Below are 20,564 nucleotides of genomic sequence, written 5' to 3' on the forward strand. Positions count from 1 at the left end.
CACTCCGTAGTAACTTACAGTAGCTATTCCTCTCACTTCTACCGCTTGAGGGCGTCCTTCCATAGTACTATAAAAAGCCTGAACAGGCTACCAGGTGTCATTACCTTTCATCACGCTTGAACGGTAACATCTCCACAAGTGTTACCGGTCGTTCCTTCACGATGTCCGACTCTAAATCGTCGTCGAAGAGAGGCAAGAAGCCCGGTAAATCTCCCGCTCCTGTTACTCAGCCGGAAGAAAAACGGGACTCTTTGCCATTAGCCAACGAGGATAGCACGCATAGCAGTGGCGGTATTGCTACACCGACTGAAGCTAGTGCTACCTCGCAGTTATGCGATAGAGAAAGTGCTCCGTCGTCTAGCTTGAGCCAAGACTCAATTCGCCAGATTGCAACCCAAGTGGCGCAGATATTTGGTCAGCAAGGTATGTTCGCCACACCTTTGCCATTCTATCAGCCAGGTGATAGCGTTGCAGCCGGTTCAACGCACGTTGCTGTCAGTGGGCCGCCATCTTGTGCGTCTACGTGTCAGGCTCATCCTACGGTCAGACCTGGCTCCAGCCGCAAGTTTCCTACAGTGGATGCTCCAGTTCCTCACAAACGTAGGCGTATTATTGAAATAGAGGCTGATAGTTCCGATAATTTTGATTCAGATGCCTCCGAAATTTCTGACGTGCCGTCTTCGCTACCTATAACTATTACTACTATGAACGAGCCTGACCAGGACGAATCCCCGTCTGTGTATGCTGACGTGCCTGACTATCATACGGGCGTTCCAGGTTGGAATATGACAACGGAAACAGCTGAGTGGTTTATGAAAAGGGCAGACCGTCCATTACCTCAAGCCGTTATCCAGCAGTTGCAGCAGAAGTATTCTGTTTCTGACCAGTTTGAGCCATTTTTCAGGGCACAGGAGCTACCGTCATCGGTCCGCAACCTGATAAAGTCAAGTAAGTCTACTTACCGTAATCACGACCGTCCATATTACAAGGTTCACCAGGCTTTCAATTTGGCTGTGCGTCCTGTTCTCCAGGCCTTAGAAACCACCATTTCTCCAGATTTCAACCCCAGTCAACACGTACCCTTAGTCCGTGAAGCTCTTGGTGATGCCATACATTTAATGACCACAGCTAGTTATTTGCTGGCAGAAGTTCGCCAAGCTAGGTTGAAACCACTCTTTAGAGACGAGTATAAGGAGTTGCTGCAGGATGCTAAGCCCTCCGCACAGGGATTCTTTGGTGGGAATTTGGTTAAGGCCATAAATAATTCCAAGAAGTCAGTTAATGCTTTTCGTGTCGTCTCCAAGAGCAGTTATAAGTCCGACAGACAGCCATTTTCAAATACCAGCAGATCTGGTCGTTACTACTCGGGGAGGCAGAGTTTTACAGGTAGCCAGCGATCCGATACCCAGGCTTCCAGTTCCAGAGGAGGTAAGAGGTTTCAAAAAGGTGGATTTAAGTCAGCAAAGGGCAGAGGTGGTAACTCCTCTACCAAACAGGATAAGCAGTGACTTGGCAAGTTCATCAATCCCAGTTGCAGGCAGACTACAGTATTTCACTCAGGCTTGGGACAATTACACTCAGAACACTTGGATCAGAAACGTCATTCAGGGTTACAGCTACAGTTAATGTCAACTCCATTTCAGACTTACCAGCCTATCACCACACCTACCTCCAATACCCAGCATTTAATCATCCAGAAAGAGATAGACTCACTTTTGCAGAAGGGAGCCATTGTGCCAGTAAGTCCACAGCAGGATCAGTTTGTGTCAAGAATATTCACAGTGCCCAAACCGTCAGGGGATTACAGAGTAATTATAGACTTAAAGGACCTGAACAAGTTCATCAAGAAGTTATCTTTCAAAATGGAAAGCCATCCAGTCATCGAGCACCTCCTAGGTCAGGATTATTTCATGACTTCAATCGATTTAACAGATGCATACTTCATGATTCCTATCCATCCAGATCATCACAAGTACCTTTGTTTCCAGTGGATAGACCAGCGATACCAGTATGTGTGTCTCCCGTTCGGTCTAACATCCGCTCCAAGAATATTCACCAAGGTAATGAAAATTCCAATTGCACATGCACGCTCACAGGGCATTCTCTGCAGCAGTTTCATCGACGATATCTTCAACACAGCTCAGCACAGAGACAATTGTCAGACAGGCACAGACTTCCTGCTAGATCTCCTTCAGCGTCTTGGCTTCATACCCAACATCCGCAAGTCTCATCTCAGCCCAACTCAGAATCTGTTACATCTAGGCCGCACTTACAACACAGTGGAAATGACTGTTTCCCTACCTCAGGACAAGCTGCAAAAAATCAGGGACTATGCAGGTCATCTCCTAGACAACAGGTTAGTGTCTCTTCGTCAATTAGCAAGAATGTTGGGACTAATAGAGAATGCAAGGGGTTCTATGGTCATCGCTGCATGCCATTACAGACATTTGCAACACCAGTTAATTCACAGTCTAGCTTCAAATTCATGGGAATTTCAGATAATCCTGTCAGCAGAATCAAGGTCAGATCTACTTTGGTGGATTCACCAGGCACCCCTCCACAACAGTCGGCCTCTCCATCCACTACCTCCAGACTTGAAAATCCAGGCAGATGCCTCACTCAGTGGTTGGGGGGCAGTGTGCGGACACCAGTCAACACAGGGTCGATGGACTGTTCAGGAGAAGTCATTCCACATCAACGTACTAGAGACAAAGGCAGCTTTCCTTGCCATTCAGTCATTTGTACAGGACAGATCAGACCTCTCCATAACATTGCAGCTAGACAACACAGCAGCCGTGGCTTATCTAAATCATCAGGGCGGGGTGAAGTCACCAGATCTGTGTGCAGTAGCTCTTCAGGTATGGCAGTTTTGCGAATCTCACAACATAACCCTCACAGTAGAGCATCTTCCGGGGGTCGCAAAATTCCTTGGCGGATCATCAATCCAGAAATTTCAGCGATCAGCACGACTTTCATATAGACCATCACATATTCCAGCAAATTTGCAGCGTTTTCCATACTCCAGAGATAGATTTATTTGCAAGTCGAAATACCGCTCAGTTACCCCTTTATGTGGCATGGAAACCAGATCCCAAGGCTTTTGCAATAGACGCATTCACTATCTCATGGACAGAGAGAGATTTGTACATGTTCCCTCCACATGTTCTGATATTGCGTTGTCTCAGGAAGATTCAACAAGACAAAGCAAGGACTCTGTTTGTTGCACCAGTGTGGAAAACCAAACCCTGGTATCCAGTACTGCTACAGTTAACCTGCAGTTACCCAGTACTTCTACCAGAACACAGAGATTTGCTTCTGGATCCTCACACAGGGAATCCACCCATGTTCAATATGATTCCACTAGCCGTTTGGAAGCTCTCCGCGCACATTACAGAGGTAAGGGACTTTCGCAACAAGCTACTGAAATCCTCATTAAGGCAATTTGCATCAGAACATCAAGGTTGTATGACAGCAGATGGCAGCGTTTTGCAAGCTGGTGTAATCAACGGAATACCAATCCCATTTCATGCTCTGTAACACAGGTAGTGGAATTCCTTACGTACTTATTTGATTCTCATAATCTCGCATATAGTACTCTAAATGGTTACAGGTCTGCCATTTCTTCCGTCCATGAACATGTTGATAATGAGCCCATTGGATCTCATCCTCTTGTTACAACTTTATTCAGAGGATTTTTTCGCATGCGGCCTCCTTTGCCTCGATATCCAGCAATTTGGAGTGTATCTACAGTTTTGAACTATTTGAAGACTCTTCACCCAGCACAAGGTCTCAGCTTGAAGCAACTTACATTGAAGACTTGTATGTTGGTCGCTTTAACTTCTTCAGATAGAGGACAAACTCTGAGTTATTTGGACCTCAGATTCTGTGATATTTCAGATAGAGAATGTATTTTTATTATTCCTAATTTGACTAAGACATCGTCTGTTACCAGGCCTTCACGAGTGGTGAAATGCCCAAGTTTTGGTGACAAGTCTTTGGATGTCAGACATTATGTTATGATGTATATAAAGAGAACTACTAAGTTCAGAGATTATGCTGTTTCTACGGGGAGTACCCGGCCTTCCAAGTTGTTCATTTCATTTGTTCAGCCATATAGGGAAGTTACTTCCCAGACTATTGCTAGATGGATTAAGACTACATTGGCCAGTGCAGGCATTGACACAAGTAAGTTTACTGCTCATAGTACCAGGGGAGCAGCAACGTCAGCAGCATTACGACAGGGAGCATCTACTGCCCAGATACTTCAGCTTGGTGACTGGTCCTCAGAATCTACTTTTACAAGATTCTATCGGCGTTACACTGAGAACTCGGAAATTGGACGCCTCATCCTCAGGGCTGCACAAAATCCTGACAGTTCTACTCACCGCTAGGCATCCAGCTACTCAATCAGCTACTGTAAGTTACTACGGAGTGAGTGAGAAAGACTTAGAAAATTTGCCTACCTTAGGACGTCAAATTAAAGTCTTTGAGGGAACGTAGTAGTAACTTACTACGTTCTTCCCTCCCACCCAGCCCGATGCCATCTGGTGGTGAGTTGACTTTTTTATTCTGATTTTGTGGCTTGTTTTTACATGCTGTTGTTTCTCCTAGGTTCCACTGGTCCCTGCCTTTGTGCTGTTAGAGATTTTGGTTTTCATACCACAATTTTTTGCACTTTGTTGCATAAATTCCGCACTTTATTGTGCAATATTTAGCTTAATTGCTTAATTGGGTCAGCTTTATTGCTTATGACCTGGGCACCAGCTTTGGTGATGTGGAACCTACACAAGCAGCTCTGAAAGGTAATGACACCTGGTAGCCTGTTCAGGCTTTTTATAGTACTATGGAAGGACGCCCTCAAGCGGTAGAAGTGAGAGGAATAGCTACTGTAAGTTACTACTACGTTCCCTCAAAGACTTATAATTTGACGTCCTAAGGTAGGCAAATTTTCTAATTTTTACAGTATGGATGTTTCTTATGCGTATTTGTGAAAGAGATCATACAATTGGGTGCTACGGATTTTGTTGATAACAATTGACCAATAAACATACCCCATTCAAGTTACAGTGAGGTCAATATGCTCATATCAGGAAAGAGAAAATCCAAGCCCAAGATACATCAAAGTTACCATGTCAGTCATTTTGCAAATCTGTTTGTCAAGCAGACAAGTGACTACCTAGACAGCTGTAAAGTATCTGGATGTCTATCAAAGTCAGTGACACAACAGCATAGCATAAAGTTTATGTTGACCACGCTGATCTCCAACTTTTGAATATGTTTTCTAACCGTCCAATAGAAAGCTTTTTCAAATGTCTTACTATGATAAGTATTCCCCTTGTTGTTGCATTGAAATAGTATTGCCTGTGATGCAGTGGTATCGCTCTGGCATGTATTCATACATATACCTCTACATAGCATGACAGATGAAATATCGACTGAACATGATTTATTGCAGGTACATCAAATGCAACTGCTTGCCCCAGAGGTACTCTGAACCGTAACACCCACGGTGCTGCCGTCAACGACTGCAGACCCTGCGAGCCTGGTTTCTACTGTGGCAGCACGGGCTTGGATGAACCCACTGGTCCATGTTTCGAGAGGTTCTACTGCCCAGATGATGCCGCCATTGATGTGCCCAACCCGACTGATTACCCATGTCCCGTTGGGTTCTTCTGCCCAGAGGAAACGGGCTTACCCTATGGCTGTGATCCAGGTACTTAAAATTATATCCTTGTGATGCTCTCTGCAAAGCATGAAATGCCTAGTTTACCATGGTATTCAACTCAAACATCAAAGACGAAAGATGTATATTCGTCCAATGTGTTTAGCCATGTCCAGTTGCTCATTTAATTACATACAGACAGCTGTGATGACCATCGATTTTTTCACTGTATCGCCAACTCTCTCAGGTACATACCAAGCCAACGAAGGTGAGATAGACTGTGACGATTGTCCAGCCGGCAAATACTGCATGTACAACACCAGCGTGCCGTACCCTTGCCCACCCTTCTCCTTCTGCCCCGAGGGATCTATCGAACCCACACCCTGTCCCAACGGCACGTACACCGAAGATTCAGTGACCGACCTGCAGCTGGCATCTCAGTGCAGCCCCTGTCCTGCAGGTAGAGTAAACCAAGATTTTTTATTTCTATAGAAACCTGCGCCTCAGTGGTCTATGGAATGCTAACATGATGCAACTTGGCACAGCAGATAAATATTGTCTGTGCAATAGCAAAGTAAACAATTGATACCACAATCAGTTGTGTCTCCGAATTTACTTACCAGACATTGCAGCACATTAAATTGTCATATAATTTACATGAAAGGTCAGGTCCACTATTGGAATGGCTTTGATCTGAAAAAAATGATTTAAAATTTACTGATATTTGAAATATGACTGCTGTACCCTCTGAAATCTCAATTGAAATGATTTAAATTTCCAACTATTACAAAAACAAGACAGTAAGCGATGAAAAATTCATTTACTTAGCAGGCTTGAAAATGATGTTAGCAAGCAACAGACCACAAATTTAGTATTTGGAAAGTTTGAGTGTCCAAATCACTTTGAGGCACATCCTACCCTCAAGATAATTTTAACTCTTTGAGTGCCAAAGTCAATTTTCGTTGCCTTCATAAAATATAACGCAGACAATTTTTTTTCAGTTCCTGACAATTTTTTAAGATTATCTCAAAAATTCTGATTAAATATAGGTGTATTAAAAGTTATGGCCATTTTGCCCAAAATTATGGGAAAATTAAAGAAAATTGATAAAAATTTGACAACTAATGCACACAAATTTTGATGGGAAAGTTTACAGCACTCAGAGGCTTCAAGTGTTTCAAACTCAAAGGAAATTGATATTTTTATCCTCACAGTGTTTTCATTTGGTAACTGTATTTGTATACAGGTAAATACTGTCTGAGTGGCCGTGTGGATGGTCCCTGCAATGCTGGATACCTGTGTTACAGTGGTAGCGACACACCCACACCAGATGGCTCAGAACCATTGAAGGGAGAGCTGTGTCCGTTTGGATATTACTGTCTAGAAGGTGAGAACATAAAAAAAGAGTGTTTGCTTGACGTTTCTGTCTTTCAAATAATTGGTTCTTTGATCCCAGTGATTTCAGTCACATGACAATCTTATTTGGAATTGCTGTTGCAGTGAAAACAGCAATGTGTAAACTTTTGTAGATAAAAAATTTAAAGATATTAAGTTGTACTTGAGTGACAATAGTCGGAAGACCGAGGTTAATAGATCTAGGAACGCTCCAAGATCTGCTCACTGCGCTGAGACATGGTGTGACTCGTCATTGTGTGTGTGGTGTTTAGGAGTCACCCCTCATGATTGGATCAGGTCTCTGGGAACAATAGTGGGTTTTAACATTGCTGAATGTATCATAAACAGTAAGAAAATCACATGCATCACAAAATGAGAGGTCAAAATCAAAAACAGGTAGACATGAAATAACATATAAGATTTTGTTTGAACATCACAACCAAAAATATAATATTTCAATGTTTTGAGCCTTTTGAATCTGAAAAATCTTTGAAGATTTTTCATGAACTAAACCATTGTTATGGCTTTCTTTTGAGATAGTACGTCTGATGTACACATTGTCCAGTACTCTGCTGGGCTATGTGCCTCTAACTTTGCCAAACCAAATCTCAAAATGTCTGCAGAGCAAGTGTTTTTGGCAATTTTGTAAAATCAAAAGAGGAGTAAGTAATGTTTGTAAGGATTCAACACGTTTTGTTGATTTTTGATTAGATATATTTTACTGAACATCTTGACATTCTTAGTTTTTTGAAATGTCAAATTTCTGGCCTTTTTCAGGTGCAACTAATGTGTCTGTGTGTCCAGTGGGAGAGGTGATAGACAAGCGGGGCGCTACAAGTCAAAGTGACTGTGACGGCTGTCCAGCCGGCTACAACTGCCCACCTGGAATCGTCGTACCACAGCTTTGCGATCCAGGTATGTAAAACGGGATGTCTGCATTAAGGGCCACTGAGGCAATCAGTGAATCTGATTGTCACAAATTGTACAGACAGAAAGGTGTGAAGAAGAAGGTGTACGGATAGACCATGTTACAGTAGTGGTATCTTGGTTCACTTGAACAATTTCGTATCTCTGGTTTGTGGACTGTACCACAGATATCAAGTATTTATACTTACTCACTGGTAAGATACCAGATACAAGATACATAACAAAAAATACTGAGAGATAAAGCATATTATACGTATACACGTTTCATACGCACAACACGCACACACATACAGACTTAGCGGTGCTACCTACTCAGAAGTATGAATGCTTTTCTAATTATATGTGCGTACTGTGATCAATTAGCAAAGTTACTGAAAGCAATTAGCTGTGTCGCTGAACTTTATTTGATTGATATCTCAACAGGTTTTTACTGCCAGGTTGGAGAAGCGATGCAGCCCTGTCCCCTGTACACATGGTCCGACTCAGTGGGTGCCACCAACCTGTCGACATGTGAGCCCTGCCCTGGGGGCTTTGTCTGTAACATGACAGGTAAAGTCACATGACCTCAAGAGCAAAATTTACTATTTGCATGTCATATATATGCGCTGGAATACAACTTGTGTCTATGGTGAATGTTATACACTGTTCAAACATCAGCCAGAAATACTGTGAAGTGTACTTTAAACCGAACTCTTTCCGAACTTCCTGCGAAATTCATATAGAATTCATACAACGGATCACTGATTTCATCCATGTCCCATAACTTGGTTTACATGAATATTATAGTAGTTTATTTTTCCTGAAGTAACCATTCCTTGGCAGGTATTTTTATCTATCTAATCTCAAAATCTCTTCCTGGGACAAATCGTCACAGAGACATCTCATCTCATATTCATGTTTGTTATATATTCTGAAAAAAAAATTGCAACAGGTATGTCAGATTACACTATACGGCCATGTCCAGTTGCCCACTACTGTCCAGAGGCTACCCCAGAGCCATTGCCATGTCCAGCTGGTACCTACAGGGACACCCAGGAGGCAGGAGGTAAGTTTCTAACTCTGACCTTTGACCCTTTCCCCCATATTTTGTCAATGCGTACTTGCATTGTGTCAATTTCGAATGTAAGTTATATTAGAGATCTTCCAAAGTAGTGTCATGTAGTGCTAGAATTTCTCTTCAGCATCTTATGCAATAAGTTTACCATCAAAAGAAAGTCCATCACAACACTGTTTCTTTTAAATCTTTGAGTGCTTATGTCATCTATTCAATGCTTTTTTCAATTCATTTATTTATGGGTGGATAGATTAAGGCAAAAAAAATCAGAGTTAAAATTCATTGCCTTTATGATCTGTTGACATAGCAACCAACAAGTTCAACTCAATTGCACTTTGCAGAAATGTTTAGTCAGTTTGATTCAGGTAATGTGTTTTCATAATGTCTTAGATGTTGCTGAGTGCTGGCCGTGCCCTGCTGGCTTCTACTGTCCAAACGATACCTCCAATGTAGTGGGAAGGGAATGCCTGGAAGGACAATTCTGTCCAGAGGGATCATGGGAGCAGAGAGACTGTCAACCAGGTAAGGGGTAAACTACCGTCATGGCATCGGGTTGTAAACAAGATGACAATAATATGAGGGTGTTCACAGCATGTCAGAAGATATATTGTGATTAGTTACAAGATATGCTCACCGGTTAGATAAATTGGCAGATTGGTTCAACAAAGAAAGTACATCCCGTTACTGAAATGGTTTTTGCCAAACCAATGTTATCAACAGTTAGTGTGGGCTTGTTAACAATGAGCCTGGGGACACGTTAAAATGACGAACCAATAATAGACAGCCTCTCAAGAGTGCTATTGGTTTGTCAAAAAAGAAATTTCAGGGGACAAATTAAATACATTATGTTTTCTTAATATGAACAGATTCAGCTGAAGATTGCCACCACTACCACAATTAAAACAAACAGTTAATCTCATCATTGGACCAACATCTTTGCAAACATTTCTACACAATAGAGCAAATTTATCACATAGAAGTCAGTGTTACTGAATAATGCTCTGAATACATACTTGCTTTGTGCCTGCATAGGTTACTTCTGCAACCGTTCAATGACGCAAGAGTCGTGTCCCGGTGGATTCTACTGCCCGGTGAACTCAAGCTACCCACAACCGTGTCCTGCCGGCCATTACTGTACCGGAGAATGGTGCAATGGAACCAACGTTGGTAAGCTATTTTTTTCTCAAAATTTTTCTGATTTTGTCTGATTTGTCTTTATTCTCTGCAGATTGATTTAACAGCAAATAGATCAGTACACCAAAATACTTATAATTCCTTGTTATCGTAGAGATTTAATATAGTGATATTTGTGACAATCTGTTGTAGCAAATGTGATGACCAGATTTTGGAAATACACATTGTATGGATTTTAATACCATAAGCTAAATGTGTACAAAAGTGAGCAGCCATCACACATTGTGTAATCTACAGATATTGTCACTTGCTTGAATATTAGGAACTCTTGATGATACCTGTTTGAAGGTTAGGCATCGATTCAGTTTTGCAAATGAAGGATGTCAGTTTTTCAGAATGCACCATGTCAAACAATTATTTTTTATTACAGGTGCTATGAGGCCCATCAAGTGCCCCCTAGGTTACAGAGAAAAAGATGGCTCTCTGAGAAACACCTTTGAAGACACCTGCAAGATCTGTCCACCTGGTTACTATGGTGACCACCCAGAACGTCAAAGCTGCACCATCTGCCAGCCGGGCGTGGTCTGTCTGGAAGGGGCCACTACCGATGAACCGATGACGAACGATACACTGTGGGGTGTCAACTTTACAAACTCCTATCCATGCCCAAGAGGTTAGTTAGCCAGTAATTATCACCCCTTGCGTGTTGTGCATGGTATCAGGTGTGACTGCACAACACTGGGTCCACAATGCACAAGTTACAGAGGTGGGGGCAGTTGCTTCACATAGCTATGGGAGAGCTCTGTTACATCAATTGTTTTTATATGGAAAATTAGGCCCCGAGTTCTTCAACTACACCCATTATCAACACCATTTCAAATTCTCCTTATATTACACTATCAGATTGTGTTTGTCTCTTATTTGTCACACCGTCTACCTGTATGTGTATATGTCTTTCCTTATCTTTCACTCTATCTTTTTCAACCAGTCTTGTCTCATTCTATCTCTTTCCATGTATCCAATTCTTCTGTCTTCTAACATGTTCTTGCTGTGGTTATGTGAAACTTTTCTCCCTTGTTCTGACCTAGGAAAGTGTCACCATGTGAGCGCTTCATTAGTTGCTATCTATGTTGATGTAAACCTGTCGATGCGCAAAATATTATCTCATTTTTCGCCGGTTTGTAAATGATTTGATTTTTCTAAATTTGCAAATGATTTTCTTCTATTCTCATCCCATTTCAGGCTACTACTGCCCAGAAGGTAGCTATGAACCAACTGCTTGCCCAGAGGGTTCATACAACAGCATAGAAAGAAAGGGCATCCTGACAGACTGTCTGCCCTGCAGCGTTGACCACTTCAATCATCTGATTGGTCAGGAGGCGTGCTTCCACTGCGGAGCTGAAGCCAACCAGCCATTCACTGGACAGGAAACATGTGTCTGCATAGGATCTGGCCGAGATTTCCAGGTAACAAAAAAAGAGAAATGTAGATTTGAGCAGAACCTTTTTATCAACAGACTTTGATAGGACTGCAGTGTTTTTTGAACAGGGCTGGCAAACCTATTCACAGGGAAATTATGGTGAACATGTTACATTATGTGAACCAACTTCACTGGAATTGTGCACAGACATACTAAAATGTTCACTCACATGCATATACCTTCACTCAGGCTTGGTTTCTTCAGAATGTGTGTAAAGATAGACAGTCATTCAATACTTCGTCTGCATGTCAGTCCCACATATAGAGGGTATTGGCTCTCAACAGATTCATTGCTAAGTTTTGTAACTGCAGAACACGTCTGTACATTCTTATCAATTGACAATTTGATTGAAACGATTGAGAACAGCTGTTGTCCTTCATGTGCTAGAATGACATCATCTACCCAACCTTACCAAAGATGTAACCTCTGGGCACCGTAGTCCCACCGCTGCCACCAATACAAACTTATTTTACAGTCCAAGGTAAAAACTTTATCACAAGCATTGTGAACTATTTTTTTGCCACGCTCATTTCTAGGCCAGTGATCGTCAGTGTCCCTGTGCGCATGGCTTTGAAGTCATGGTAGGGCGAGAACAGGACTGTGTGAAGCATGTATACGACATCTGCTTTGAAGGCACTACTAGAACACAGGATGGACAGTGTTACACTCAGACAGAGTGGGAAAATTTCTGTACTCACTATGTAAGTATCAATCTATGCTATTTCATATATCTACCATATTTTGCTGGAAGGACAAGTGCATATTCATGATTCACAAAAAAGATTGACTTCAGATCATTACTATAGTAACTACCATAATTTTTGATTTCACGAACATTTTGCTTGTCACAACAATGACAAGGGTATTGGTTGTTTTAGTCCTAGCAGACAAAGTCCGGGTGACCAATTTATTTGGTTCCGTGTTTCTAGGCAGATATCTCAAATTTACCCTGGCAGATTTCTTTTTAACATGGTACAAGGATAATATGCTGTGGTATATATGCATATTGATTGGTTTTGTGATACAATCCAATATGGCCAACAGACAGCCATCTTGTTTCCCTTTACATACCTTGACCGATGTGATTCAAGCTTGGAGTAAGGACAACACACTATGACAGACACATGCATGTCATACTATTTTTTGTACAATCCAATTCAGCAGCCAAATGGCCATTTTGTTCTGTTTTTTTTTCCATGTTGACAATCATTACCCAGACATTCCTAGACACATTGCTTTTACAAACCTGGAACCGGGTCAACACACTTTGACTTGCATACACACAAGAAATGATTTTACTATATGGTCAAAATTGAACACCAAACATTTTCATTATATTTCAATGCTTCTATCCAAAGACAAAGCGTACCCATTCTTATGCCTATTGGCTACTTATTGATTTTGAAAATGCATTTACAATCAGATTTGTGCACTTTGACTGTAGGATACTGACAGAATTTACATTTTGCCGGGCATACTAATGTTCAACTTATCATCTTTATTCAGGGCTGTTTGACACAAGAAGACTACCTTGGCTATGACATGTTGCTTGGAATGTGCAAATGCAAAGTGGACGATCTGGAAGAGATCTGTGACTTGGAGTGCCGGCTGGCCCAGCGCTACAGCGTCGAGTTCATCTGCTCCGATCCACCTGTCGTCCGGCTGAACTGGTACTCTGACAACTACCAAGTTGACATACCAGTCAGTTCTCTGACCAGAGTTATCAATGCCAGGAACTCAATTATGAGTGATTCGTGCTCGGCGTTGGACGGTAGCTCTGAGCCAATACACATGGTTGAAATGAGCTGTAAGTAACTGCAAAGTGTTTTGTAGTCTTCATGTGTTATATCAACTATAACCACTCTATATACAGTACATACATTGCTACATACGAACAGAATCTAGTCTCAACATCAAGACTAAAGGAGGTTATGCTCGGTGTTGTATAAGGTAGTTCGTGCCTTGAAAATGAAAGTCCACTAAAATTTCTGTGCAAACTAACCTCAAGCAAACTTTCAACTATTCTCTTTCAAAATCAAGAATGAAATTTGGGATCGCCATGCAAATTTTGGTACCAGAGAAGCAAATCACCGAATAATTGATGATATTTCAAATTCAAAATGGCCCCCATCCCTGTGTTATTTCTATTGGGAAAAGTTAAAATTCCCAATTTTCACAAAACTGCACAAAGTGAAAAATGTATTTACTCTACAAGCTTCAAAATGAGCCCTCCACAAATGGTAGGTCAGATGAATATTGTAAAAAATTGAGAGTCTTAATATCTGTCCTCAAGGTGCGTTCTGCCAGAACGAAGAATAATTTGAATTTTGTTGTGAGGATTTGTTGAAGAAACACATTATGGTTGGCAAATTAGGTGAAATCACACTTAATGAGAAAGTTTTTAAAGACAAGACTTGTTTGAATTTCATAGTCTGCAATTCAAATAAAGAAATGTTTTGTGGAAGGTTACAGTTGAAAATTGAATACCTTTAAACATGTATTGATGTCTGAGTGTTACTCAAATGAAGTATTTCAGGCAACTATGTGAAGTATAGAAAATGAGCCATAACATTCATTGACTGATGTGATGTTGTTATTCCACCTCGAAAAGGCTAATTTATTCTCTTCAAAACAATTTAATGAATAAAAGTGCACCAAAGGAGAAACTGGATTCAAGCTTTTAGAAAACCAGATAACTGTATTCCAATATGGCTTCCTTCTCTGAAGGCTGCCCTCTTTCATGAAACATAGCATTCTTTTCTTTTTTATGACACACATGTGCACTGCATGTAGAGATTTTAAACAATAAATTGTGTTCACAGCCAATGGATTCTTGGGTGTGTATGAACCCGACATGGACCAGACACTGTCACTCTTGACGGACAACATGAAGGGAACCCTCAACATCTCTCGCGTTTCCACCAGCTCGTCATCAAGCAGGAGGCTGCTGTCCGTCTCCGTGGGTCGGTATCAGAATGTGACTCATCGCTCCAGACGTCTGATGGGCAACTCGGTCCTGCCAGGGTCCAACTACTTGGGTATTGACAATCCTACTGTGTGTCTGAAGTATGGAGAGTTGATGTTCTTCAGTGTCAGCAACGATTACTACCCAGTGTACGACAGGTAAGAGGCATTATTCTCCAACCCTTTCACCACAATGGTTTTTCCCAAACCATTTGTCATGTATGGTAAATTTGGACCTGTTCACAAGGAATTAGGGTGAACAGGTTAAATTATGATTGTTGTACTTGTGTTTTGATCACTTGTTTTGGTAAACATCGTTTGTGTACAGTATATCCATATATTGGAATCAAATAAAGAAAAAATGGCAGACTATCTTAATTTTGAATTTAAAAGAATCTACCTTTTGTCAAAGAAATTATAAATGGACTCAAATTGTTGGCACAGTATGTTTATATCCTCTTCAAGACAGAACATGTTTAACAAAATGTTGTGTTTATGATTTTAACAATTCAAATTTTCTAATTTTGATTCTTATTCCAGACCTTGCATTGGTATAAATTACCTACTGCAAACAATTCCATTCCTTGGGTCACAAGATAGGGGACCAGTCAGACTTGTTGTATTATTATGTATTTTTGTCCAGTATGCTGGGCCAGAAAAAGATAGTCCAAAGCCACGAGTAGAGCATTAAAATAAAGTTTACTGTAGAAAGTTGTACTGCTGTTAGACAAGGTCCATATCAGTTGTCCAGTCGCATCAGAATGTTGCTGAAAATATACCAAAAAAATACAGAAATATGCCAGGCTTGAAAACTTAAGCACTTAACCAGTGGGGTAATTCTTTGTCATGACAGTTGCATCAAATATTCATGGTGTGACGTCGGTGTGTTTTCTTGCCCACATCTAGGGATAACCTCTACAACACCAATGATCAGTTTGACTATGGTGGCTTCCGTGAATTGCAAGAGGCACAGGCCCTGATCGGCACCGAGACCACACTATTCTCCTATAAATTCCGAGACCCAGGCGTGTATGCTTTCTATATGAGTACTAACAAAGACAGGAAGATGGTAAGTCTGAATAGCGCTGCCGGATTGTGTTATGATTCAGCTTACCTACCCTGCACTTGCAGTGGTATAAACCTTTCACCCTTATCTGCTCATATATATTAGCACTTTGAAACAGACAAAATGGCTATACCAAATATTAGTTTTGTTTTGATGGTCATAGTCGATCATATTTTTACAACCAAAATGTTCAGATCATGTCATAATGAAAGCATGTAGGAATTGGTGAAATTTCTCTGATGAAAAATAAAAAACTGAGTAGAAACTCTCATTTCTGTGATAATAAACAGTCACGCTCGTACATTCTGCTAATTTAAAAGATGTATGCTTTTGTTCAACAATGTTAAATTACACAGTTTTAAAATGTTCGTCTACATTCGGCCAAAGTATCAATACAATCTTCCGTAAAGTGTGAAAATTTTGTGATAATTAGACTGAGTGCATACCATGCCACCCCTAGCCAACCACGACAAGTTTTTCAATCTTGAAAACTTTTGCTCTACAGTACGTGCGTGTGATGGCGGAGAGCGCCCAGTGTTCGGAAGACGGACCTTTCTTCCCGACCACGCCACGCTACATCATCCAGAACGGTATCTCCATAGAGCAAGACATCCTACTGACACCAGACTGGGTACTGATAGCCAGTATGCTGGCTGGGGCACTCTTCATCATGATACTACTTGTCATTGCCCTGGTAAGCAAAGAATTTATTTTTCTTGTCTTCAATTTCAGTCATATCAGAAAGTTGTGCTTGATAAATTAAATTACCTGAAATAGAAGTTTATATTTTTTGTGAAAAACATTTCAGAACGAAAATACACAGATATGTATTGTTTTCTTTTCTACTTTGCGAAAAATGATAACTCTAGTGTAGCGTTTGTTACATAAATACCTTGTATCTACTTCTGCTATAGCTACTATTCCGTAAATACGGATGGGACAAGGCCATGTACATCCGACCCAAGTATCGCGTGGTTTCCAAGAAACAGAACCTGGACGACTACTCCTCCAAGGGATCCACCGTCCACCACATCAAGAAATACCACAGAAACACTGAACACATGGCAGCCATTGAAAGTGGTGGCGGACCAGGTGGCGTTGGGGGCGCTGTTGTGCCAACTGCTGGCATAGGTGAGTGGAACATGTCACACTGTATATCATTTTTCACTCAAAGTTTCATTTTAAATTTTGGCACTTTTTGCTGCCACCATCTTTGATATAGCATGTGGCGAGGTTGTACCATCTGAAAATCTCTTGCAGTAGAACAAGGTTGTCAACGAAGTGCATTTTGTGTAATCATGTGAATATATATCACTTCTCGAGAAAATTTATTCCAATTAGTTTAGTCAATCAATCATACGCATGCCCTGGCAAAACAGATTCATTCTAATTTTTGTGTTCACAGAGCCTGCTGATGAAGTCAAGAATGATGAATTCTGGGATTACGACAGACAGCTTGACCTGGAGGCCTTCAGTAGCCATGAACTCTATGATCACCTCGCCAGGCAAGCCAGACAGGTCACCGGTGAACTTGGAAGACAAAAGGAAGAGGTACGGAAAAAAAAATTGACCATTGACTCTGTAGGGTTAGGAAGTGCCAACAACTGCCATTATTGGCTCCTGTGCAGAAATATTCTTCTGTCAGTCGTCTCAATCTAAGCCTTACTTACTCTCATGTCACATTACATGTTTAGGTTGATCGCCATAACCAATTTTTTTTAACTGAAAAACACAGCATGATCTAATAGTGCACAGTGTTGTAAATGATCTGAAATCAAATGTGAAATAAACCACTGAAAAGTGACAGAAAAAAAAAACTGCTCAACAGGAAATAAGAAAAACTGTTGTACTGGTACAGTAATAAAAATGTCTTTTTGTGAGTTTGTTTCTCGTCAAACATTAAATAAAGGAATGAAGGCAACGTTACAAAAAAAGTGTTCTGACAGCCATGCATATATCGGACTAGTCCATTAACTGGTTTCCATTAGTATATCGGGAAATATCTGAAAAATGTAGACAGGATCAGAGTGTACAAATAAATGCTTAGATGTAATTATGATAAGCTGATCACCCCTAATTCCCTGTAAACAGGTCCACAATTGCCTCTGAAAACAATGAGTTTGGGTTAAACCATAATGGTGAAAGGGTTAAGTTGATGAATGTGACAGTGACAAAATTTGGATTTGTTATCCTGATACTCTCAACCAACTTAAAGCCACTGTAGCTGTAACTCTTGAAATTTGTGGACCTGAAAAAAGCTTTCTTTTTTCTCTGGTTTTCTTTAAATTCTACAAATTTAAAGGATATAGTCTTTTACCACTGAAAAATTGGACAAGTAAATTTAAATTTTAACCGTTATTTTGATTTCCCGCCATTTTTAAAATTGGTAATATTACAAAGAAAACATAGCATATGATGTCCCAGTGGAAAACATTCAGCACTATGCATTATATTGGACTACTCTGTTGTTTCTGTGAAGATTCCAATGCATATATGCACTGCGTACTGTGTTTTTGCTTTATTTGCATGAGGGCGCCATTTTATGTTTGGGCAAACGTTTATTATTTATCTTGCTCAAAATTGCACATGTTGTCCCAGTGGACAGTTTATTCTACCTGTATAAACACCCCTCAATGAGTACATTCCCATGAACTTGTTTTAGTTTGGAAGTAAAATCACAAAAATAATGCAAAAAGATACAGCTATTTGGCCTTTAAACAAATATATCTTTATGACACCAGGCCAAAGCTCTGTACCAGAAGATCAACAACCAGACAGAGTCCCTGAAGGGACTGTGGATCGCCAAGATGAATTTGAAGGGCAGATCCAGCCTGGCAACGCCGGAAGACCTGGCAGCCTACGAGAGGAAGAGGGAAGCCCTGGATATAGAGCTGGAGAGACGCAAGGAGCTTGGCACCAGGTTTGAGGCAGTGTTGAAAAGACAGAGACAACTGATGTTGGAGGATGAGAGATACAGGGAAGACCATCAGGTGGGTGGAAAACAAACACTTATAAAGACTGCCAGAATTTCATTTCGCTGGTGTGAAGGGAAATTATATGCAGCTTATTGTTTGCAGTGTGTGAGAGGAAGATAGAAGTGGATGGGCTTGTAAGCTTGTGGAGATTATAATTTGCTCTTCAGATTGCAGCATCAATGAATTTTCAGGTTGATCTGAAGTGCGTTCATAAAGGCACGGGTTCTTTATCAGCTTTTTCTCAAAGCAAACTGATAAACTTGATCAAACTTTCAAAAGAAAACAACAGACAGCTGATACTGTGTGAATAGTTATTGTCAATGAGATCTAATACAAGGGATGGAAGAATGGGGCTTTAATAGATACCATGTTGTAAGGTACAGTGATGATCATAGATGTCACATGCAGATAGTCTTTGGATGAGCAGACATGCACATGTATCCATTGTTTGTGAGAAATTCTTGACAAACTCACTGTACTGTATCACAGGTGGCGTACATGTCTTCCTTGCGAGAAGCCAGGAGACTTCTTGACGAGTACACCCAGAAGCTGCTCAAGGGTGAACTGAAACAGGAAGACGAATTCGACGACAGCGTTCAGCGACACATCGTGCGACGAGTCGGCGCTCACATCCAGAGGATGTCGGCGGAGGTCACGACGGAGGCGCAGAGGCTTGGAGCCTGGGGTGTGCTGGGACATGCCACAGGGGCTTTGTTGACCAAGTCTGGATCTAGTGATGAACCTGTCACTGTTGACAGACTGTTTGGTGAGTTTTACCCTTTCATCTCAATGGTTTGGCCCAAATCTATTGTTATCAATGGTGAGTGAGGACCTGTTTACAGGAAATAAGGTGTGAACAGGTCAAATGATGATAGGGTCTGGTTGTCCAATTATGTCTATTTCTGTTATCCTTTTCCAATGAGAGTCTATAGTGGACAAATTTATCACTGCAGAGGTACAATTTTTAGATACAGAAAATAATAAAATTACTCAAAGAATGTGAAACCTTAGTTCTTTAAGATGTTTATTGTCTTCTGAACATCTTATATTAAACCTGATCACCCCTGATTTCCTGTAGACAGGTCCACTTTCACAGATGAAATCAGTGGCTTTGGGCCAAACCATGGTGGTGAAAGGGATCAGTTAAAAACATTGAAATTTATGTGCACACAAGTAATAGAAATTTCCAGAAACCAATAGGGCTCAGCATCTAGAACCCATTCACAACAATGGTTTGGCCCAATCCCATTGTTGTAGATGGTGAGTGTGGACCTGTTTACATGGAATTAGGTGTGAACAGATTCAATAGCTTCATCCATGATACAATGAATTGTATAACCTTAAGGTATCTTTAATGGAAATAGGTTTTCCTAGGTAATATTAGCGTAGAAGAAGATATGGTTGATGGTATGCCTCATTGTTTGCCAGAGACTTCCTGAAATGAAAGTTACAAATTTGTTGGTGATTCTTTCTATTTCATTTTCACAACTAAATATGTGAATTTTTGTTTCTCCTCTTCCCTAACAGGTCCTGATGGAAGCATAATCAACACTGACTTGATCAGACAGAATAACATCACTGGTCTGATTCAACCCACTGAGGATGCTCGCATGTTACTCCCAGACGGCTCATCCAAACCAGTGCCATCCAACTACTTTGTGCACCCACAGACTGGCCATGTTCTACCTATAGAGGGCAATGTTGCATATGACCCCACGACCTCTAGACTGGTCTTCACGGCTGACTCTGCCACAGGTTAGTTAGACTCAAATTATTAGCACTCATATAAAAGACATCAGTAGTTTCACCAATTGAAGAATTTTGTAATTTCTTTTTTCTTTACAAATGTATTTGTTCACCTATTAATCTTTAAAAATAAGAAATTCTAGATTCAACTTTGATTGGCA

At 40.8% G+C, this 20,564-nt stretch overlaps 2 protein-coding genes across 2 annotated transcripts in view; both read left to right on the forward strand.

Moving 5' to 3' along the window:
• Positions 1-57: 57 nt before the first annotated feature.
• On the forward strand, positions 58-4,468 carry LOC139129444 (uncharacterized). The gene is made up of 2 exons (XM_070695074.1): positions 58-948; positions 1,963-4,468. The coding sequence occupies exons 1-2, from the start codon at positions 162-164 to the stop codon at positions 4,389-4,391; spliced, it is 3,216 nt and encodes a 1,071-aa protein (XP_070551175.1). The 5' UTR covers positions 58-161; the 3' UTR covers positions 4,392-4,468.
• Positions 4,469-5,077: 609 nt separating this feature from the next.
• The window catches only part of LOC139130295 (uncharacterized), a 39,373-nt gene continuing 23,886 nt past the window's right edge, over positions 5,078-20,564 (forward strand). The window contains exons 1-21 of the mRNA XM_070696048.1: positions 5,078-5,186; positions 5,456-5,713; positions 5,910-6,122; positions 6,909-7,049; positions 7,835-7,972; positions 8,408-8,533; positions 8,916-9,029; positions 9,429-9,560; positions 10,071-10,205; positions 10,603-10,845; positions 11,415-11,638; positions 12,189-12,353; positions 13,159-13,459; positions 14,475-14,775; positions 15,523-15,685; positions 16,188-16,376; positions 16,597-16,813; positions 17,088-17,233; positions 18,424-18,672; positions 19,147-19,423; positions 20,185-20,412. Of these exons, the coding sequence (XP_070552149.1) occupies positions 5,078-5,186; positions 5,456-5,713; positions 5,910-6,122; positions 6,909-7,049; positions 7,835-7,972; positions 8,408-8,533; positions 8,916-9,029; positions 9,429-9,560; positions 10,071-10,205; positions 10,603-10,845; positions 11,415-11,638; positions 12,189-12,353; positions 13,159-13,459; positions 14,475-14,775; positions 15,523-15,685; positions 16,188-16,376; positions 16,597-16,813; positions 17,088-17,233; positions 18,424-18,672; positions 19,147-19,423; positions 20,185-20,412 (4,069 nt within the window). The remainder of the gene's footprint in view (positions 5,187-5,455; positions 5,714-5,909; positions 6,123-6,908; positions 7,050-7,834; positions 7,973-8,407; positions 8,534-8,915; positions 9,030-9,428; positions 9,561-10,070; positions 10,206-10,602; positions 10,846-11,414; positions 11,639-12,188; positions 12,354-13,158; positions 13,460-14,474; positions 14,776-15,522; positions 15,686-16,187; positions 16,377-16,596; positions 16,814-17,087; positions 17,234-18,423; positions 18,673-19,146; positions 19,424-20,184; positions 20,413-20,564) is intronic.

The sequence above is a fragment of the Ptychodera flava genome, chromosome 3 (genome assembly GCF_041260155.1).
Source record: "Ptychodera flava strain L36383 chromosome 3, AS_Pfla_20210202, whole genome shotgun sequence".
In the NCBI taxonomy this organism is placed as follows: domain Eukaryota; kingdom Metazoa; phylum Hemichordata; class Enteropneusta; family Ptychoderidae; genus Ptychodera; species Ptychodera flava.

What these genes read in the sequence shown, in the direction of transcription:
- LOC139129444 (XM_070695074.1), top strand. Translation starts at nt 162, where the DNA reads ATGTCCGACTCTAAATCGTCGTCGAAGAGAGGCAAGAAGCCCGGTAAA. An exon ending in CCGCAACCTGATAAAGTCAA is followed by an intron (nt 949 to 1,962) that starts GTAAGTCTACTT and finishes CTATCCATCCAG; the next exon opens with ATCATCACAAGTACCTTTGT.